Source organism: Sebastes fasciatus, chromosome 20 (assembly GCF_043250625.1).
Source record: "Sebastes fasciatus isolate fSebFas1 chromosome 20, fSebFas1.pri, whole genome shotgun sequence".
Taxonomy (NCBI): domain Eukaryota; kingdom Metazoa; phylum Chordata; class Actinopteri; order Perciformes; family Sebastidae; genus Sebastes; species Sebastes fasciatus.
Window position 1 is genome coordinate 17,158,722 of NC_133814.1, and position 24,019 is coordinate 17,182,740.

Consider the following 24,019-nt stretch of genomic DNA (forward strand, 5'->3'; position numbering starts at 1 on the left):
CTAATAATAGTTTAATCATTCAAAGCGGTAATAGATTTTTTGGCCACTCGGGAGCAGCAGAACAAGCTGTAAACACGTGAACAAAACGTGTAAGTATCATAAACATGTGTTTGCCAAAGCGTTTATTTTCTGCAATAATCCAAAATCCAATGGAAAAATCACATTGGCTTTTTGTCGAGGGAACCCAGGGCAATGCTAACTTCCTGGTTGTCCTAGAAAAAAAAATGTCATCCTACACCACTCTATTGACATATTATCACCTTGTAAAGGCAAACATGAAACAAATTGTTGCATTTTTTACATTCAGCAACATAAGCATGAATTTGGAGTCATATTTATTTCCACCCCATAAATGTAATTAAAAAATTGACTCTCTTTTTAACTCTGGTTTGGTCTCCACCAACTCCTGAGGGAAATATCTGTCTCTTTAGCTGCTAAGCATTTTATGAGCCATAAAACCAAATAAATTAGCTAAAGGACACTAAACCACTCCGTATAGCTGAGGAGACCTGCAGAATCGCTTGAGTCTGAGGGTTCGTCACCACGAGCGACACCTTTCACATTACACGTAGCCATTTGAGCTCTAAAATGTCCCAGTAAGCAATGACAGTGAGCCTGGATTCACCAGAGGAGGGCCCTTGAGCTGGCATACCTCAACAGAATGTAGCTGTTATAAATATTGTGAATTACACCTGTGCGTTTCCTGCTGTGAGATGTCACAATGAAGGCTGTGAAACGCTCCAATTAAATTATCACCTGCAACAACTGAAAGGTTATAAATATACATTCAGGGGAAAGATTAGCTGAAACTTGCCTTTGTTTTCTCTTCTCACTGGCTTGGTCAAGTTCCATATTCATTTGGTAAATTATATCTGTTGCCATGATTAGCAATAAGGCTTTTTAAACTACTGTGCTGCTGCTCTAACTCTTGTTGCTACCACTGCTGCTAGCACTTCATTGGTAAGATAAGCGAACATGTAACTTCATAAAGACTTTGTGGAAGAAATAATGTTTGCTGTAACAAATTCAACTTTGTTTTCCTCTCCTGATGCCCACAACTTCGGACCAAGATACTTTTCATCTGATATGTCAAGGACCTCTTGCTTGCCCTCCCCAGTTAAGCTAAGTATGTGTTACTTAAAGAGGACTTGTATTTTAGGTTTCTACTAGAACATGTTTACATGCTTTAATGTTCAAAAAACGCTTTATTTTTCTCATACCGGCTGTGCCGAGGCAACTCTTTTCACCCTCTGTCTGACACACCGGCCCGATCTCACTCCCAGGGCGTCAGATACTGATGCTTCGTCACGGCCGTCTGCATTCGATACCGCCACACGAGGCACCCTTAGGCGCCGGTATGTGATGCACCAGGCTTTCTGTTAACTACATTGTAAAGCCGTATGTGGCAACAGTAAACGCTTTCATCCAGGAGACCGCTGTTCATGTCCTGTGCATTAAGTTTCACTTTCACTTTGCAATCAGCTGATCATTCGTGTCCTGTGCTCACCACGTCAAGTCACATTTTCACTGTACAAACGTAGTAATTTTAAGCTCAACCATGTTGTTTTTTCCTAAACTTAACTATAGTGATTTCCTTGCCTAATCCTAAGCAATGTTTTTGTTTAATTTAAAACATTAAGCATGTGTTTAGTGCAACGAAAAAAGTGAGTGCCGAGGGTACTGACAAAGCGTCATTATGTGACGAGTTGAGATGAGAACGTGTTGGAAAGCCTAGTCTGCTCTGATTGGTCAGCTGGCCCACTCTGTTGTGATTGGTCAACCAGAGCAAACTCTTCGGACTCCGCTCCAGCTCCACTCTAACTAGCTTTGTGTGAGGGCGTGCCAAACTACCTGCTAGGCAGGTATTATGCAAATGTCTTACTTGGTGACATCACCACGTTACGGAAGAAAGGGCGGGACTTCAAGCAAGGTGTTTCAGGCAGTTCAGGAGCAGTGTTTCTTTGGGGGAGAGTAACTCCCTTTGGCTCGGACTTTGGGCTTTGTAACTTTGCAGACATTTTACATGCACAAAAAACTATATATCACACTAAACAAAAGGGAAAAAGCATAAAAGCATATAAGGTCCTCTTTAAGATGTTTAGATTGCTGTTGTGCTTAGCTTGGTGTATTTGATGGGAAATAACGATGTCAAAGCCTCAACATTAAAATAACGATTCAGTACATATTCTGTATTAATAAAATAAATCCCTTCAACATGAGTTGGCTGAATAAACTCATACTTGTCCAAACTCAGTGTGTTGGCAGAGAGGGCTCTGCTTGATTTAGGATCCATTGCCAGCTGCCAGTTTTTAAAATTCAACTCAGTTGATGTGATTTACAGTATATTAATGTGTCTCAATAATTCCATGATGGATGGACCATGGAAATCATTCATTGTAATCATCATTGTCATACACTTACTAATACACAATAACTTAATCTACTAAAAATGTCAATAAGGGAGAAAGATAGTGATTTTCTTTGTTGGCTAACTTATTCAAACTTAAACCTATTTAATTTATTTTTATTTTTTTTATTTCATTGGGCTCATTGTTATAAATGTCTGTGTTGCACAAAGGCATTGTTCAAACATACAGAATATGTATTTAAATTCTTGTCAAGATCCCACATTCTCACAGATACTAAATATGTAATGCTTAAATGCAGGAAATGTGTGTTAAAGGATGCCCAAGATATTTAGATTCATCCATTTGATGTGATTTGGTTGTAAAAAGAACAGCATCTTGGATTTGAATGTTTGTTTCCATAAAGGCATGCTGTAGCCTCAATGAAGCACTCAACATGATGCTTATGTTCATCTGTCAACTACATGCAGTAAACCTTGTACATTCTCCCTCAGAAGATAACTAACCTCCAATTAACCAACACATGCAACCACAAACCAAACCACACAAGTCACATTGAAGCCAGTTAAAGATACACATGGCTACAGTATGACTGAAACTGTTGGAATCATCCAGTGATATTATATTTTCATGAGCTTAGGATAAGCAGAAAGTAGTCCTCCTCATTTTTGATGCTGTTGTCGTCACAGGACCTGACAATGGTACTGAGTCAGACACCTCGAGCAGCGTGATCTTGCTGAGTCTCTCTAGCGGATGACAAGATATACTAAATCAGAGATGACCACAAAGTCAGTAAGATGGAAAAGGTCTTTCATCTTCTTAAATCTTGTGTTAGCAGAAATATTATACATATAATACTGTATATACATGTGTATATATATTTTTACATGTACATATGTCAAGAGAAACTGTCACATTGTCACAAACACATGAGACAGACAAAAAGAAATTGACCATAACAAAAGAATTATGCAATAACACTTCTAAAAGCTTACACAAACCCCACAACAAACAAAAATGTAAGACAAGTCAAAACACTGATCATAATAACATACATACTCACATACTTTACAAACCAAATGTGTCAATCTCTGAAACCTTGCTGCACAAAAACGTTGCTCTATTTGCAGAATTTAGTGCCCTCATGTGGTATTTTAACATATCACAAAATATATCATCACACAGCTTTCATTCTCCTGCCCTCACTACGTGTGCAGATCCAACTAAACACACTTTCAATGAAGGTTCAAGACAGCAGCTGGCTTTCAAGGCTTTTTACTGGAAGTAACTCTTAGTTTAGGGTGTTAGCGATACTGATACTTCGATATTTTTGACAACACTACTAATAATAATGAGGCGATGTTTTATTCAAGTGTTCCAGTGACTTATGACACTACTGTGACAGTGAGTCACTTAACACAGTTATCATTCATTTAATTATTTACACCTATGCTTTCCCCAACTGTGTCTTATGAAAAAGGCCTATAGTGAGAAAAGCATACAGGTCTGGTTGGGTGGTTGCACAAAGCACAGGACTTTATCACTGAAGACAGGGGGTCTTGCCTCATGCTTCAATTCAGTGTTGACTTTTACAATATTTTGCCATGTTTTAGTTGCCTAAACCTGACAATATGTGAGATGTAGGTAACATATCCCCGGCTCCGCTGTCCTGTTCTTTAGTATAACAATGTCTCGCTTTATGAATTTGGAAAATTCAGGCGACAATTATGTTTCCTCCAAAATGGATTTGGCAAAGAAAATTACTAGTGTATATAAACTGGAAAAACAAAGTTTGGAAACTTGTGTTTGGTTGATTATTTCTCTGTTGTTACAATGCTTATTGGCATTGTATTTTACATCGTTGGAAAGCCTGTTTATTTACCTACGCAATGATGTCCAACTTGTAAGGATCATGCATTTGTGGGATGAGCAGCACAGCTGATTATGTGGGTAGCGCCCAAGAAAAATTTGCCAAAATGCTCCGTCAATGGTAAACAGTGTATTTACCATTTTACATCCAACGATGTAAAATACAATGCCAATTAGCATTGGAACAACAGAGAAATAATCGACCAAACACAAGTTTCCAAACTTTGTTTTTCCAGTTTATATATATATATATATATATGCATATTTTGTAGGAGACGGATTTTCATTTTCTTGTCTCCTACGGCCTGTCGAATGACTTGAAGGGCATAGTCATGACAGGTCTTTATTTAGCATGAACATTTGGACCCCCTTGTGGATTGAAGGGATTAGATTATGCCCTCCACAAATCTGAGCAGCATCAGGAGATGGCTTCAATATTCAGGTTTTGTTGACCGTGTCATGACAAAAAATGTTGGAAAGGAGTGGAGTACAATTCTTCATGTCACCAATAGAAGGCCAACTATAGGATAACAAATTTATACTGGTACCTTAAAATCATGTTCAGGCAACACTCACTGTTACAGTCTATACACATAATATAACCATACAGAACTTAATGTTTTTACTTTTTAAATCATGATTATTTTAATGTTTAACCACATCATTAAGTCCTCTCATTATGCTGTCATAAAATAAAACTGCACATCGTTTAGAGATGATGTACTTTTGGCTGTGATTTCCCTTCAGGTATCCTCTGTCCTCTCTCATAGGAAATACACCTGCTGTAACATCACTGATTGGATTTTTGCCCAGAAGTGCAACTCTCCTGAACACATGAACATTTCAAGTCAGAGAAATCAGTGTAACATCAAATTTGTGCCCTCCGTGAATCTGTGCTGATTCACCCTTTTAGCTGCAGTTTCTCACATCTTCCTGCAGATGGAAAAGTGACTCATAGCTAAAACTGATACGTGGAAATAAAATGATGTTTTAAATGTTCTCCATGTTCCCCATTTCACTGACTGCACTTACTTCTTTCAACCAGAGGATGGCGCCCACTGCTCACTCTTGTAGAGATCAAAAATGGAAAAAGCAGCCAGGAACTAACAACTGGGCCACAGCTTTGCATTGAAAACTTGGTGTCAACAGATTGTCACATTGAGTAACAATTACAACTCTCATGGTTGTGATGTGTTTTGATAAAGCATCTAAGAAACAAGATTGTATATCGCAGTATGTTTTGTGCACTACAAATTCAACATTTTGAGTACACACACCGTTTGCACTGTCAGGACATTAACCCACCTCCATGCAGCAGCAGGTCTTATCTGCACTACAGCAGGGGAAGGTGTCGACCACCCATGTTGAGCAACCTTGCTCACATTCCTGCATGGACACACGGGACGGCCTTCTCAGTAACTGGAGAGCTGAGGAAGAAACAGGCCATCTCTGATGTCTATATTCAGGATGGACTGCTTTTTGGGAGATGCAGGGAGAAACATATTTGGTGCTAGTATCTGTTAATCCATTTTTATCACGGTAAAAGACATAAAAGCTATATGTTCGAAGTGAGAAATTACATTTTATACTCTAATTTTGCCTTAAAAAGTAGTAGTAGTAGTAGTAGTAGTAGTAGTAATAGTAGTATACATACATGAAATAGTTGGGTTAACACAATTAGGTGTCTGTGGTGGAGATAATATAGGTAAACGTCAAAGTCAAGATAGAAATCCTGATGTCTTCAATGTGATTATGTTGCATTGACCTTTGGCATAATAACCCTTGTATAAAAGGAAAACATATCAGCCTCTTGTGTGTTTACTCAAGGGTTCAAACAGAGCAACTTCCTTGATTCTTTCCTTTTGGACTCTTCCTTTTTAGGCAATGGGCCGCTGCCTCGCAGTCCCTCTTGGGATTCTGTGGGAATTCCTTAGCTGGTTTGCTTGGCAGTTGGTTTTCGATCCTCAAATATTGTTATTCCAGGGTGTGAGGTCGGGAAGGAGGAAGAATTGAAAAAATGTGCCATGTTGCCTTGGGCAACTCTTGACAAAGCTCTTGTAAACTACTGTGTGTGGTTGGTGTAATAATAAGTGACAATGGAATTTAGTCTCTCATTTTACAACATTGCAATTAGTGAAAATGACACCACTGGGCATCCATACGCTTATCAAAAAGAAGTTTATTCAAGTGCGCAATTAGTTCTTTTAAATTTAAAATAAGATACTTTGTATGTACTAATCAGAGATATACTTAACAAAAGTATACATAAGTATACTCGGCTCATACTGACAAGTATACAGAAAAGTCTAAGTATACTTGGCTCATACTAAGTATACAGAAAAGTCTAAGTATACTTGGCTTATAAGCCTACTTGTACTTAATCTTTTGATCAATGTAATTAAGTATTCTTGCCTTAAACTTAAAATAAGAGAGTGTACTTTCGGTTTACTTTGTATGTACTTATCAGAGATATACTTAACAAAAGTATACATAAGTATACTTGGCTCATACTGACAAGTATACAGAAAAGTCTAAGTATACTTGGCTTCTACTGACAAGTATACAGAAAAGTGTACTTGGCGTATAAGCCTACTTGTACTTAATCTTTTGATTGAGATATACTTAAGAAAAGTGTAATTAAGTATTCTTGCCTTATAGGCCTACAGAAAGGAATACTTGGCTTGTAGTTGTGCTTACTTTTTGATAAGAGTAGCCTATTAAGGTGTGTGCTTGCTCATCCTTTTCATTTTGTTTAATTCTATTGAATCCTAATTGAGTTGCATGCTCATATGGACTGTATAACAGATTATTCTGTTTATTTGTTTTGCACAATTTAAGACTATAAAACATAAAAAAATAAAAATAAATGAATGATATACAGTGCAGGAAGAGTAAAAAAAACACTGGGCTTATCTGAAGCCTCCACCTAGAGACAATATTAATATAAAGAAATAATATGAATACATAATAGTGATAACAAACAATTAGGACAAGATATATATATAATAACAACAATAACAATACAGTAAATATATCAAAAAAGACAAATGTGTGTGTGTGTGAAAAAAACTTGAAAGAACATTTCATTGTCCTCTTTTATGAATACTTTTGCAGTTTGCAAGTTTATTTGTAATATCCTGTTCTGTTTTCTCTGTGAGGTCTGCAATCTTATCTTCTTATCACTGGAGCATCTCCAATTTCTGTGCAGGGAGTGCCAAAAGCAGAGCTTGTCTGACTAGTTAATTTACAGCGGCAGGAATTTTACTCCTCACAAACAGTAGACACATATTTCCCTTTTTAGGGCATGAGGATCTATTACGTAATTTAGGGAGCACCTCGGATCTCTAGCAAACTCGCCTGTGTGGAAGTGGGAGGGGCTTAATGCAGAGCGGCACCGCGATCGACCAATCAAACGCCAGGGAAGTTGCCCTCTCGCTCGCTGATTGGTCAGTGGGAGGAAACCGTTGGTTGACGTTTTAGGTTGCTCTGTGTGGCTGGGAGTTTTCACCGTTGGTGGTTTCACGGGGAGTAGTTGTAGTCTTCATACCGGAGGGTGAAACTAGTCCCGGGGAGGAAACTAGTGGGAGACTTTTGTAGTTTGGGGAGAAAACTACCATAGGTGGTAGGAGAGTAACTTAATTTTCTCTTGGATAGCACTATAAAGTTGCCATCATGCCGGTTTTCCACACGAAGACGATAGAAAGTATCCTGGAGCCGGTGGCTCAGCAGATATCCCATCTGGTGATAATGCACGAAGAAGGTGAAGTTGACGGGAAAGCTATTCCAGATCTCACGGCGCCGGTGGCTGCCGTGCAGGCGGCTGTCAGCAACCTTGTTCGGGTGAGTAACTTTCTCCCTCTTTTTTTGTAGAACAATATCTGTTAAAGTCTTGCCCCTAAACTCGGTGGAGGCTACCTGTCGCTCTTTGTTCCCACACCGAATTAATGTTACTTGAACGCAACACTCGAACACCGGTATTCGAATGTAGCTATAGTTTTCTGTCTTTATGTGTTTTAATAGCAGAGTTTGCAAAGTTTCTTGAAGTTGTTTGACTCGGGGCAAAGGGCAGTGACGCCCTTTTTCCCCTTGAAAATATGCCCTGCCTCCTCTCACTGCCATATCTTGACGTAGGCACTGCTTTCTAGTGGTGTATGAGAACAGCCAGGTATACTGGAGCAGGCTGCTGGGAATTCCTGTTTTATCTAAATCCAGTTCATTTGAAAGAACAGCTGCACTGGTTGTCACTGAATACATGTCTGAATGAGAATATGAATGCACCTTCAAATACAGAAGGATGGATTTCAGGAACTTCAGACACCAACTAGTAGACTAGTTGGGGCAGTTAATTGCATTGCATATCATTTGCAAACACAACTTCCTACACTGCTGCATGGGACAGTTAGAGAAATGTCATTGATTCATGCAGGCTACTGGGAATTCCTGTTTTATCTAAATCCAGTTCATTTGAAAGAACAGCTGCACTGGTTGTCACTGAATATATGTCTGAATGAGAATATGAATGAACCTTCAAATACAGAAGGATTGATTTCAGGAACTTCAATAACCACATGGTAGACTAGGTGGGGCAGTTAATTGCATTGCATATCATTTGCAAACAAAACTTCCTACACTGCTGCATGGAACAGTTAGAGAAATGTCATTGATTCATGTCATATGCCAGCTGTCAATGCTCTGCTAAATAAAATTAGATAGCACTATTAAACCTCCATAAAAGCTGCACAAGTGTGTCAAAATTGTTAATTTGCATGTGGATCCGGTGTTTTGCTGCATTCTGTGACCCATCAGATTGTGTGACCAATATTCCTCCTCCAAAAAATGTATTTACTGTGGTCACATACTGCATTTTGACAGCTGTCAACAAAAGTTGTGAACCCCCGATTTTTAGATGGGTCGTACATTTTGATAGGTGTGATAGCAGGCATTTGTAGACAGTTGTGGATACTGTAGGTCTGCCAAATGTTGTCTTTTTGTTCCATATAGTTGACTCCATAGCATCAAAGAAACTTTTCATTCAACCTTTATTTAAATCTCGAGGAATCATTGAGTGCATGCCCTCATTTTCAATGATGTCGAGACGACTAAAAAACTGAATAAATACACACAAGAACATAATTAAAGAATTACAAGAAGCATTCAGCCAGACAACAGAACAATGTTAAAAAACAGTTACATTCAAGAGCGGAGTAGTTTGTTATCATGGATTTAAAATCACCTATAGGTACAAATGTCTTTTGTACACAGTTCCCATTTTTTGCAGCAACAAACACCAAAAGCAATTTCCCCAAATGTTCTATTTGCACGTGGGACTTCAAGCTTTAGCCAATCACCTGAACGAGTTGAATAATGACTATAGGACCAATTTAATAAGGACATGATGTATGACGGCAAGTTGCCATTAAGGGCTTTATAAATAAATAAAAAACAGTGCCTGGTCCTCCTGATCTGATTAGTCAGAAACTCAGTATACGCATCAAAATGAACATATACTAATCACTTGTTTTTTAACCTATGGCCTAGAACTATGAAATTTAACCAAAATTGTTGACAAGGTTTTGAGAGAAAACCTGATAACTAACAAACTGAACTAAAAATATAACCTCCTATAATTTTGACTCACTCTTGACTCACTATGGCAAGTACTCATACATTATCATATTTAGTAGGTGCCCATGGTGTTTAATTAAAATGTCTTTGGAGCTATTAGTTATGTATTTCCAGACTGCCTTTTGACCAGATGCAGCTGTGGTTTCAATTATATTTAGAATAAGAAGCGACCTGGCCACAATGGTGACCCTCAGAGCCACATCGTAACTATCATGGCTACAAGTAAGGAAATGACAATGTTGTTTCCTCAAATGTTGAGCCTGAAACACAAACCACTACATAGAATGTTTCTTACAAAGGAAGCAAGGAGATATTGGGGCTGCCAGATATTGTTCCTTGTCAAGAAAGGAAGAGATAGAGGCTTAATTAAGGCAGGCTTGGTTCCTGTTTGTTGTTCAGCCTGACAGTTGTTGGGCGATAAATGTGGACAATCGCTCTGGTGTTTCTTGTCAGCATAGGAATTCTCCATATAAAGGGATTACCCACAGTTTATTTAGTAGGTTATATGGTCCATAACCATTTCAAACTAGTTGACTTCATCCTATACTTTTTGTAAACCCTCAACTCTCAAACTATAGGTCTGTACCCCATTGTGTGCATCATTTATATGTCTACTACACCCACAAGACTTCCTTCCTCCGAGGGGCATTATATAATAGAGGTTTAGATGGTGTGTAATGTTTGATAGACAGAAGCCCCTCTCTATCAAATCATACTGCAGTAATATCTTGGATTACATTTCATAAACACTGTCATAAACAATTTTGGTTGCACATAGTAAAGCTTTATACTTGAACTGATGGTAATAATTCCATACCCAATTATATTTATGGTCGTAATCACATGCAATTACTAATAGTGAAGAGATCTGCATGTCAAATTTAACATGGTTGTTAAAGAGTTATTACAGATGAATCAATGTACTAGTCTGTTTCCTTCAAAGGAATTTGATGGGTGTGTGATTTTAAGGAGAATTAGACACACCACTTCTTTATTTAGATACATACTGCATGCATGCAAAGTTTAAGTGTGCACAGTAAAACATAGTTGTTTTTAGCCTCTTTTAGCCTATTGTTAGGGTTTACAATTAAACTGTTTACTTATATGCTATATGCCCAGTACCAGCAACTAGCCAGTGAAGAAAGCAGAACATCTAACAGCTAAAGAGCTGGATTCATGACTCAGAATAAATGCTACTGCTGCTAGGTGTTAGCTGAATGTATAAATAGGTAGCTAACACATTACAAGATGATGCTATGTCAGAGATGGGTGTCTGTCAGCTTGTTTTAAAAGTTCCCCATTCCCAGAGTGACTAAAAAAATCCATTGTGGCTTTAAATATAGAAACGTAAAATTGTTACTAACACGAATGCGTCAGCATTTCTTGAAACATGAAGACGTCTTGTCTGTTCAACCTCAACTCGCTTGGGGTGACATGATCCATGAAAGCTCTGTGGACTTTCTGAATTGTGTTCAGATGTTTCCAACAGTGGCGTGAATGAATGAATGGATAGGCCTGTAATTATTTCCAGTTGCTGTAGCAACCCTACAACATGGACCGTGTTATGATATAATTGAAGCTAAGGATCAGATGTAATTTCTTTGGTTTCAGTCCCACCAGTCTCGTGAGTCATACATTGTAAAAGCTCAAAAATAAACACACTGTGTGGCTCTTATCTTCTTTGTTACTGATGATGAAATTTGAATATTCTCAGGAAGCAGGATTTGTTTTTCCTAACTTATTTAGGTTTTGCCATTTTGCCCATGCAAGTTTATTGTTTTCATAATCTCGAGTTGTAGCATTTTAAATTTTTGCTCATTCACTCAGGTTAAGTGACATGAAGAGGAAATGATCATCCTTGGAAGGGAAAGGGATGAAGCTGTCTAATTACATTTCTTCAGAGATTCTCAGGGCGGGGCTGTGCCAAAGAAAATCTTTTTACCTCATTGTCTGTGTTGCCCAGAAAACCACATGTTGCACAGACTTCTTCCCTCATTAAATCTGTTCAATATCTCTTGAGCCAGAAGCTTAAACACAGTTAATCAAGGTGGATTTTGGATGAAAATATGATTGAAACTGGATTACAAATGATTCTACCTTTCACCTTACGTTATTCTGATGACTTTCCATTGCCAGTCAAAGAAAAGGAAGGTGAGCTTTTAGGATGCTCTTGGATGCTGCACTCACTGTGACACATGTAGGCCTTTAAATTATTAATTCGAAAGGGCTTAATCTTGTTATTCCAGATGCATGGAGATAAAAGTCCAGCCGTTGTAAACTGACCCAGTATTTGAAGTGTAGCATGACCACGAACCATTGTGAGTCAAATATGTCCGGTCTAACTGAGACCCTTCACTAGTGCTCAGCATCTATTGAGACAATGAGCCAGACCTCATTAACAATGAATGTGAGGAATGTGAAGAATTCCCAGCAAGCAGGAATGCATCCCTGCTCAGAGGGGGGTTGAGCTGATTCTTTGAATGCACAATTTTGGTGAAATATTGACAAAAATTATCAATTAACATGACTCCCCTGAGGAAAATTCTGACTGTTCAGATCAGCTTCATCTGTGACTATATTTACATGCACAAAATATTCATTTTTTGCCCTTATTCCGAAAAAGGCAATAATCCTAGTAAGCTGTTTACATAGCTAATGAAAATGAATATTCCACTAATCCCAGTTTACATGCAGCCACGCATACTCTGATTAACGTAACCGGTAGCAGAGAGCCTCCCTCTTTCATTCTTTCAACCACCTTCTTGAAAAGGTTGGTGTTGCAATATTTGGGCATTTTCAAAAACCTGTTGATATCCAAGTATTTCATAATGTTTAAAGGTAGGTGTGTTTCTCCTTCCAGCCAGAAATGTGGGCTTTTCTTTGGGCATGCATCTCTGCAAACTATCGGTTAGTTGGTTTGTGTACCACGCACAGAGCTGGAAGTAAACAGGCAGGAGGCCGTGTGTCTCAAACATAGATAGTATATAAGTGGACGTAGTCACCGTGACGTCACCCATTGGTTTGTGGACTGCCGTTTTGAAGTCTCAAGTTTGGCATTTTGGCCGTCGCCATTTGGTATTTGGCCGAGTGCAATTTAGTTTTTTTGCAACCAGAAGTAACACCAGAGGGTGGAGCTAAGTACAACCGAACACTTATTAAGACATTTTTAGGTGACCAAAAAGGTTAGAATTAAAACGTGTTAAAACGAATTTGCGTTAATGTGTTATTATCGCGTTAACTTTGACAGCCCTAATAAGAAGTGGACATGGTCACTGTGACGTCACCCATTGGTTTGTTGACTGCCTCAAGTTTGGCATTTTGGCGGTTGCCATCTTGTTTTTTTGCAACCCGAAGTGACACGAGAGGGTGGAGCTGAGAACAACCGAACGCTGAATAAGACATTTTCAGGTGACCAAAAAGGTTACAATTAACTTTCATGAACTGAAAACACATACAAGTTTTAAGACAAAAACATAGACAACTCCCAGACCGGACAACGCCGTGGTAGCGACCTGTCAATCACAAGGTAGCCACACCCTAAAGCATACCCTGCTTTATGGTCTATTTGAGTGTAAATGGGACTATAATTTACTAAATGAACATCATGCTGTATTGAAGAAGACTTGAAACTAGAGATTGCAACCATAAACTCATGTTTACAGTGTTTACTGAGGTAATAAATCAATCATTGGTCGCAAACTACCTTGAAAACCCCAATTGAGATGCATATTAGAATGCGCTGTATACATGTCCAAAGAATGCTCTTAAAACCAGAATAATATTGGCATATCCCACATGCCTTAATCGGAAAATGCTCCATTTGGAGTAAGGCCTAATTCAGAATATCCAAACGGAATATACTGTTTACATGACCCGTATCATATTCATAATAATAGTGGAATATTAGTGTGCATGTAAACGTAGTCTGTATTTGACCCGTAATGCAGCTTGAAGTTGGTGAATGTCTCAGGATGCCGCTAACTGTAGTCAATTAACTTGTGGGTGTGTTTGGAGTATTGTGACAGACGATTTGTTCAATGTGCTTGTGCAATAAGCAAGCCTTGTGGTTATTGCAAAAAATGACTTATGCAACAATTACATAAGAGAATTAACTAACTCGGTCGACCTGCTGAGCTGTACATAAAGAGCCAACTCCAGTGTTTGCTTGTGGAGGATGTGGTGCTAAAAGGTGTTGTCTTAATGAAACCATTACATCTAAAACAATCGGAGTAAACTTATATTTGCTGTGCACATCACAGCTAAATATACATAGAAATGTTTATATGGTCTACTTAGTGATTCTGAGAGTGTAAATGTTTTCCTACTGAGGTAAATGGAAGAACAACATGCTTCTCTGTGTCACCATTCCTTTGACTATACAGGCCCCCCCTTTTTATTTTAGACCTGTTGTACTTCATTATTTGTATAGCTCCTTTTTATAGGCATGGCATAAAGAAAAGAATGCCACTAATGAAGGGTCCTGGAACGGAAAAAGTCGTAAGTGTTAGTCTTCCTGTTTGCACAGATCATAAGGCTCACGGGACTTGTAAAGATGCTCCTATGTGCAGATCACTCAGCGGCTCTGCAGCCGGTCTTTGGATGACAAAAAAAAAAGCTGCCATCTTCTGCAATGTTGGTGAGATTACAAAATACCACTGTGCTTTATGCAACTATACCAGACACATGCAAATACTGGAAGTTGGGCTCAACTGTAGGAAGTGTTGTTAGTCTTCAACTTCTTTAAACTCTGAGAGAAATACAGTAGATACAACCTGAAGTTTTTGAAATACTAAACTATGGTTAATGAGGCCTTGAACAGTCAGTCTCAATCACTTCTTTAATCCTTTACGGATGGAAAACAAATGTGTTCATTAACTAAAGTGTTTAAAGGCATACAAAAGAAAACGTTTCCTATTACCTGGTGCTCCAGTTTCCTGTGATTTGCCAAGGGAAATCATTTCACGCTGCTCACCAGCTGATTCTGTCATCTTGGCAGCAACACAAGGACGACGTAGACTCCATTGACGAGAGATAATCTAGTCTTCACAATTAAATGCATTGTTGAGTTATGGATCCACACTGCACCTGTAGTCTATTTTTTTTTTTTTTCATCAGTCAGAAAATGAAATTTGTCAGGCTAGGAGGACACGGAGGAGTGATAAATTGACGAGGAAACGCAGGAAGCCAAGTCAGGAAGACCCGGCAGCTGTCGGCCCCGCTCAGGAACAGGAGTGAGAGCCAGTGAAGGGAAACCCCCTCTCCCTTGAGATGTTTATGACTGCAGACCATGACAAAGAATACAATGCAGTAGGGCTGTCACTTTTTAAAAAGAAAAGTCAAGTTTGAATGATTGCAATGATACCAAACATTTACTTTGTTTGAATTAAAAAAAATAAAATAATCTGTTTTATCTAATAAGATACAGTTTTCACTCTGTTCATCTCAGCGTTTTCATTCACATATCTTTGAAAATGGCCATGCCAGTTTTTCCTCGCCAAAATTGTGCATACCTTTGTAGCGTTATTTAGCATTCTTCCCGCTAACGTGACATAGTTGGTACCAATCCATTCCTTAGGTGTGGTATCTAGTGTCATATGATACCAGTATCTTCACTCTAGCTTTTAAGACTGAGCCCCAACCACTGAAAGACAGAACAGCGGCCGAGCCCGCCAGCAGTTAATAGTTTTTATTAAAAAAAAATCCATACCTGACGTCTGTGTATTGCTATATTATTGCTACGCAAAATATCACGATACTATGCTGTATCCATTTTTTCCCACAACCCTAGTAATATGACACACTACTTGTAATTCATGCACACAAAAAAAATGCATGTATGGACTATGAACTTTCCTTGTAGATCAAACCATTCATTTTTGTCCCATGTTTGAATGATATTTTAATTATTTAAACTATAAAGTGATAGTCCCACAATGCATAGGAAGGTTTAGATCCATTCGAAAGCGACGAATACGGTGCATTACAAATTGCATACTTTTTCTTTGTACTTTTAGTACATACTGCATCTGCCCTCACAAAGTATACAGTATACTTTTGCATGCAGCATGCATACAATTGGAACAAACTACTTCATCTTAACATTGCGCCTTGAACTTTGAACCTCCTGACCAGGACATCCTGGTATTTTTGGCATACTAACTTTTTTTCTGGCATACTAAATAATATGGTAGTATGGTTATTGGAATGCAGAGTTAGTTTCATGGTCCATTGATTCACCTGATTTGATGCCTGGGTGTGATGTTGCCGCTTCCTCCCCAACCCTCAGTAGATGCAATAAAAGTAATCTCTTGTTATCTCTGTTCCTCTTTCGCAATCCTAGTTCCTTTGGAAAATGGCAGCTCATCTATGTCGAGCCTTGTATTGACTCACTCTTCTTTTTAAGAGAAGGATTCACACCGATGAGTGCCGCTCCCCGGTAACACTGTACGAGCTACTAATCTCCTGTAACATGAGACCGATAGTTGTGACACACTCTCTCTGGCTGCAGCAGGGCCACGGCCAAGCAGTGCCATTTGATTTGTGACTTTCATCGCCTTGGACGCCCCGTGTGGAGCTACTTCCTGAACCAAATTAATAAAGCATGTTAGACACCCCTTGACAGATGCGCGATAAAGGCGTTGACCTTCCGTGCGACCTCTCTGCTAGCCCTCCGAGTCATTGATAGTCCGAAGTAATTTGATATCACGTAGCACTTGCTGGTTCTGAGACTATTGATCAAGAGTAGCTAATGGAGTGCTGCACCATCAATTTGCGTGAGAATGTGTCATCAGATTGCAGTACAAAGTCACTTAGTGTGGGAATCAGAGTTGCACTTTGAGGAACGAAACCTCTGCACAGTTTATTTGTAGGACATTGCTAAGGGCAGCGGTGACGGCGCTTGCCAGAATTTTGCCATCATAGATCTTCGCGGTCACCATGACTAACGCAGCATTGTGCTAAAACTACCCGACATGTGAAAGGCAGGCTGTGTCTTGGCAGCCTTGAGGCTTTCAGAGTGGCCTTTCTTCTCCCAGCAGAGCGATGGGCCGCTGTCAACAAAGCCCAGTCTGTTCCAAAGGAGCAGCCACTTTATCAAGCTACTTCACAAACACAGGGTTTCCACACAGCGCTCTTGGATGGTGAAAGGAGTGTCAGTGTTTCCACTCCAGGCACGAATGGTAAATGAGACTGTCAGCCAGTAGCGCGGTGTGTGACAGCTTGGAAGAAGATGACACTGAATCAGTGAAAGGTTTTTAAAAAGAAGGTGGAAGTGAACAACTGCCCTTCCCTGAAGTGGTTTGCTAGAATCTATTCAAGGAACAGGATGTTTGTGTTGTGGTTTGGTCTGTGAGTCTGATTAAGAATGAGTTGAAACTGGACATCCTCGCGTCATCTTTTCCTCTCTACCCCATGTTTCTTATCCAGTTTTATATTATTTGTGTGATTGCAGTGCAGCTTTCTGTCGTCTGCAGGAAATGCATTCATCTAGTATAAACTGAATATCTTTAGGTTTGAACTTTCATCCTGGGATCTGGGAACTACAGATGGACATTTCACTTCCTTCTAAAACGTAGAGTAAAGCAGCTCTAATGTCAAGCTTGTTGGTATCCTAAGAATGTGGTCCAAAATTTGGACAGAGGCTGAAAATAGCGATATAGGCCAAGCATCATGAACTGCTTGACAACAAGCGTTGTAAACCTGGGTCACAGTTCTATTTTTGCTGCAGATTGTTTTGGATCACTGTTTGGCTGCAGACTGTTTTGAACTTCAGACAGCAGGAAGAGGCTCCTCGGGGAGGAGGAAAAGGAAGACGGCGATGACCTGTTGGATACAGTACCAAGAGCCTCATCTCACGTGATGCCTTGCGGAGAATATGACTCAGCACTCGTTAAACACAGCGTGCGCTCAGCTTTACGCCTCCACATTGTTGGTCTATGGTGTAGTCTGTCTTCTCTCTTTTATTCAGTTTAGGTCATGTCTAAACTTGACTTGATCTCATATACATCTTGGTGTTGTTTTAACAATTCTGTTCTGACATTACTCTAGCTTTTTTCAAAGAAGTTTTTTGCCATCCAAAGTCAGAATGCTATTATTTTATGGCTGCAAGAAGATATTTCCACTATCAATTAATCTGAAGTTTATCTGACAAAAATGTATATATTTATTGAGTCTTTTTATCTATGTCACAAGCTACTGTCCAAAAAGTCCCAAAAATTACTTATATAGCCAAAAGTAAAAACAAACACCCATATGTATTCCAATAAAAATGTTTAAACTAATGGCTAATGTTTACTGTAACTTCAATGTTTAAGTGATTATCAAAACTGTCATTAGTTGATTTTACTGATCAACTAATAAATTAATCAAGTAGCTGACTGTTTTAGTGCAAATAAAGTCAAAGTCAAGTAATTTTGATTCCAGATTACTGTGTTTTTGCTGGTGTGTAAATTGGTCTGTCATCAGCATACATCATTTATATCACATCATACACATTTGATGTAGCTGTACAAGGGATGAGATAGGATGTCGTTATTTTCCTGACGGAAATCTGCACCTGGATGCTACTTGCAAACAGCTTCCCGAAGACAGACAAAAATATTTAAAGTATTACCACAAATTGCAGGTGTCACAAAACAAAAGAAAATTGTGTTGACAACACTCTTGGCTCGTCTATTAGAAGTCACAAGGGAAAAGAGATTGGTATTACTTTCTTAAAGGAGATTACTGTGTTCTGTAGTGTTGGCAACGGCAAGGGTGTAAGGTCTTTATGTTACTTCCTCCCCCCTCACTGATGTTTACTACCCTGTCAGTGCCCCACATCCCTGGTCTGTAGCCCTGCTGCCCTTTAGTTGAACGGGACAGAACAGCTTTAGTTGTTGCGGTTGGCTTTCGTTCAGAGCGACTCATTGGTGTGGCATATGCACGCTGTCACTTCGCTCTGAGATGGACAGCCTCTGCTAAGCTCCAGTTTTAGTTTGGCACACAACCTTTGGCCCTAATTTATAACCCCATCAGTAACTCAGAGAGTCCCTCTGGTCGGGTGAAAAGAGTGTGAGGAGATGTATGTCTGCACTGCTCCATTACAGCCTCCACGTCAACCATCTGGATTGACTGCTACTGCCGTGGTCGGACACGTTGACGTGCTCTCTGGAAACGCTCTCTCCACAGCATCAAGACTGCATCCTAAAGCACTTTTTTTTTATAGTTTCCAAAAGGCCTTTTTTGAATTATCAATTTATTATTTAGTCGGTGAAATATCTATAAATCATGCCAAATCTGTTCCATTAACAATCCCCAGAGCCCTAATAAATTGCCTGTTTTGTCAGCAGAGTAAAACATGTTGAAAATGTTATATATTGCTAAATTACGTGTGTGACAGTGAGGTCATCACTCATGTCGTTTTTATTTGTTCTAATAATAATGTGAGATGTAAAAGATCAAATTTAAGATCTCCCTATTGGTCAAGGATGCAGCTCATTTAAGCCAGTCAGTGTGATTCGTGTCCTGGCATGAACGCGGGCTATCTCTCACCCGTGGCCGCTCGACGTGGGTGAGTTGTGTCTCCCCACAGAGCTGAGGTCATGACGGGGGAGGTGAGTCATTTTGGCATTTGAGGGGAGAGGCAACGTTCAGCTGCTTTAGGCATTATGACTGTGCTGCTGAGGCCTGGCGTCCCCCCAGCAGCTGCCTTGTTGAAATAATTGTTTGCTGGACGAGTAACAGGACGTCGTCCTGGAAAACTGCATGATTAAAGAGAAAACTCCCTTAGGGGGAAAGTTGTGGTAACTGAGTTTTTACTCATGCATATGACATGCTATTGATGTATAAAATGTGCGCTCAAGTTGCATAAAAGCTTAGGAATAGATCAAAAATGTGGAAATATTACCGAGCCAGCACAACCGTTTCAACTTCTCTGAAACTGAGTGCTGGAGCTTTAAGTGTTGACGGATACAAAATCCTCATGACGGATGAGCTACTCATCAGAGCTGAGTCCTGTGGTGAGGGGGTGTTTCCTGTCTCCACTGGGGACTGTTTGACCACCCTTGGTGCCACTTTTACCAGTTAAGGAAGAACATGTCACATCTTCCAATAATAACATTACTTCCTTTATGATGCCATCTATTGAACAGATTGTGGGTTTAGTGGTGCAGTGTCTTTGTCATAATTGTAACCATAGTCACAATTCATGACAAGGGCCCCAATATGAGAAGATAATGGATGCGATATGGGCAAAGAACTCCACCTAAAACACGTGTTTCTATATTGCTGCACCACAGAGTGCGTTATCACCCTTATACCATGGCCATAAAAGAAAAAAGAGAAGCTGTGCTTTAAAAGTTTGTTTGTTATCAGTTTTTTCCTTGTAATGTTTTGTTCCATTAAATCATAGTTGATTGACTTTTACTCTTGTTTTCCAGGTTGGGAAGGACACGGTACAAACCACAGAGGACCAGATCATGAAAAGGGACATGCCACCAGCTTTTATCAAGTAAGCACGGAAGGATACCTCTGCAGACCTCAATTTTCATACAGTAACAACCTCTCAAAAATGTATTTAGATGAAGTAGTTGTCTCTCTACATGTATGTGGAACCCACTAGCCTCTCTCTGGCTCTCTTTCTCTCTTTATCTGTTGCAGTAATGGCCGGTTGTGCCCAAGCAAAGGTCAGACGCGGCATGTTAAGTGCCTCAGAAACTTGTCCTGGTGCAACAGAAATACCTCTTTGCTTAGGGAGGAGTTCCTTTACCCTAAAGGAGAAGGGCCACAAACTCAGACACGCCCTCATGCTTAAGAGGCTGCTGCTGCTGCTGCTTTTGGTTTATGTTAAAAACATGAAACACACACACAAAAACAGTTTACATATTGACGTAGAAAATGAGATATGTACATATTTAATCAATGTATTTGTTTTCCTGAATCACTCCGCATCAGCTTAATCATTAACTGGTGCTCAGCTGCAGTCTTTCATCCGATCCTTACTACATGAGACATTACAGTCGAGGTAGGGAAGGGCGGGACCCGAGAGCCCCCTGAAGGTCAGGGATGAAACGCATTGGCAGGCGCAGGTCGTCAGGCTCAACACATTTGGCGCCTCAAAGTCACATCGTCACCCTGTCGTCATCCATCAGCACATGTGCTGGAATGTGTCTCCTCCACTAAATATAGTGTCTGTCGGGGTCCGGTTAATGCATGGCTGTTTCTCGCTGGTGCACGCTGAAGGACACTGCTGGCTGGCTCTGCAAAGACACACACACACACACACACACACACACACACGTCAGCCTCGATGTCATGCACATACATTAGCATTTATCCTGCAGGAGGCTTGCTCCTTCAGAGGAATGGAAACTGAGCTCCTCTTGTTTGGCCTAAAAATGTGGAAAAAAATAGCGATAATGATCTGTTGTTACCGCGGCAACATTTGGAGCCTGTAGGCAAAAGGAGGAAAACTGTGGGAACTAGAACATGTGTCAGTCCTTGGCTTGTTGCCTGTTTCTATGTGCAATATGGCTGTTATGATGCAACGCAGGTGGCATGTATGATGCTGAATCAAAGGGCTGTGCCTGCAGTCTTTTCTGCTCTGGAGTTCACTGAGTGCGTCGCAGCCAGGAGGCAACAATCAATCATTTACATTTCTGTGGAAAAACGGGTTAAATTGGGCCAGAGCCATCCAGAGTGGAGCTCCGCCTCCTGAGGTCCAGATCACATCCCGTGAGAACAAGTTAAACTTTACTGTCACGAGATAGAGATAGAGATAGTCATGCTGCAGAAAGTCAAAGTCAAGTCAATTTTATTTATATAGCAAAAAAAAATCTCAAATTTGCCTCATGGGGCTTTACAATCTGTAACACATGACACTCTATCCTTCAGTCCCTCAACCATTAACCGTTAAAAGCGTGCTTCATTTTTAACCAGTCCCCAAATTGCTTCCCTCATATCCAACTCCCTCAAGAATTCACTGAAAATCGAAATGTCCTGTCCATTCACTTATTCATCAGGCTTTTTTGACAAAAGAAAAAAACAATCTTCGTCTCAGTAGCTTTCCTCTGGAACTTTTAGCTCTCTTATACTATTTCTTAGTAGGGCTGAGCGATATGGCCAAAATCTTCTATCCCAATACAGGTCATTTCATATCTCTCTTCTCGATAACTATATATATCATGATATAGCATGTTTTCTGGTAATTCAGTAAATAAATAGTCTATATGAATTAACCATATGGTAAAAAGTAATTTTTTGTATACTCCTGTGTGAATTAATTTCACAAAATAAAAAGTACTGAGTACTTTCTCATTTTAAGAACTTCACAATATCCGTCTGATTCTGCAAAAGTACATCATTTTTTTTTCTAAAGAGCAACGTTTGGCTAAGATATCTACCAATTAGTGTCTTCATATATGCTGTGTTGTAGATTTTTGTGAACAATATTCGTTAGCACACAAGCAGCTAATTGCACACACACATAGCCCGTGGTATAGGAAGGAAACTTCTAACCAACCATTGTGTTGGGTTAGCTTTTCATGTGATGTGTGAACTCTTTGTAAAGGGCGTGAAATTTGGCCAGCAGATTTTTCAGTTCACATATCTTTTGAGCTGAAATATATTTCATGTCTCTTGATTACACCCAGCATCAGTTATAGTCAATTCTAATCAGGTTCAAATAATTTAAATCACATAATTCATGTATGAATTAAACGTATGAAAAATTGTGGGTTTAAATTTAGGAAGGACTACCCTGTGCCTAATTCCCAATTTAACCCCTGTATGGAAGACATTATGAAGTATTTCATCTGGGATTTGGACTCCATCGCCTCTCACATAAGTATCTGATTAAAATGGGATGTAAAGCTATGAAACATCCTGCTTTGACAGCAGTTAGTGTATGTTATGGCTATCTATGTCCCAAAGCTTCCATCTGTTTTTGCTGTAGGCAATTTGCTGTTTCCATGCGTAAAGTCCATCTGGCTTCTGAAGAGCTTTGTTTCATTAGCATGACTTATTCTGAGGATTTTTTTGTTTTTTGTTTTAACTGGTCTTCTAATCCATCGTCTTCTGCTTGTTTCCACAGAGTGGAGAATGCATGCACTAAGCTGGTGCAGGCTGCCTCCATGCTGAAAGCCGATCCGTACTCTGTTCCTGCTCGGGATTACCTCATCGATGGCTCCCGGGGCATCCTCTCTGGGACCTCTGACCTGCTCCTGACCTTCGACGAAGCCGAGGTATTCATTCATTCATTCATTCTTTATTCTATTTGACAAATCTGTTAACCAGAAGAAGTCTGTTTTCTGAACCAGGAGGTCAGCATGCAGATTGTGTTACAGGAAAGAAATACCAATCAGGGGACACTGCTAGATATCGTCTGTTTTAGCTGTTAAAGTGTGTTCTTCCCACACCTCATCCGCGTGGTGATTACATGTTGCAGGATGTGGTTGTGCTTCAGAAACTTCAGAAACATATGTGAATTTCATCACGGTTTATTCTTGAGACATCTGACGGTGGAGGAATTGATTTCTCTGCCTCTCGTGCACGAGTTCTCCCAGTGCATTAGTAAAAAGTAAAAAATGGTGGGCGCTTATATGTGCTTTGACTTGCCTGATGTCTTCAGATGACTGAAAATATGTTTCCTCTGTGCTTGGATGGCTATAAACAGGAAACAGAATGTGTGATAAGCTGATAACAGCACTGCAACCAGATACAAAAATGCCAAAAAAGCCAACTTCTGCATGTTAGTCAGCTACACCTCCAAGGGAGCCAAATATGTGCTAAACAAGACTGCTAGAGTAAAATATAGAGCCCAGCCATGCAAAAAGAAATTGCAATGCACTAAATTGCAGCAGTAAAATATTTTTTACATGGCATACTTACATGTATGTATATTTGAATTTCAACTTTCAGCTGCAGGAATGAGTCCTGGAACCCGGAAATGAGTTAGCATTTTAGCACTTCTGGTTCCCTCATCTGGAAGTCAATGAGTTTTTAGTTAGATGCCTGAAATAAGGTCTGTGGTTACCACAAGCTTAAGAGATTTTAACGTTTTGTTCTACGATAAAAAATACGTTATTAAATAATCTCACTCGTGAATTTTGAAGCTTTTAGATGTCTTTAAAAAGGCGGTTGCTAACAAGTGGCTAAATGAGACTACAAAACGTCATCACGCC

General features: G+C 39.6%; 1 protein-coding gene across 1 annotated transcript in view; it reads left to right on the plus strand.

Annotated features, from left to right (window-relative positions):
* The first annotated feature begins 7,725 nt into the window (after window positions 1–7,725).
* The window catches only part of LOC141758243 (vinculin), a 29,072-nt gene continuing 12,778 nt past the window's right edge, over window positions 7,726–24,019 (plus strand). The window contains exons 1-3 of the mRNA XM_074619452.1: window positions 7,726–8,075; window positions 20,279–20,349; window positions 22,930–23,080. Of these exons, the coding sequence (XP_074475553.1) occupies window positions 7,908–8,075; window positions 20,279–20,349; window positions 22,930–23,080 (390 nt within the window). The 5' untranslated portion in view covers window positions 7,726–7,907. The remainder of the gene's footprint in view (window positions 8,076–20,278; window positions 20,350–22,929; window positions 23,081–24,019) is intronic.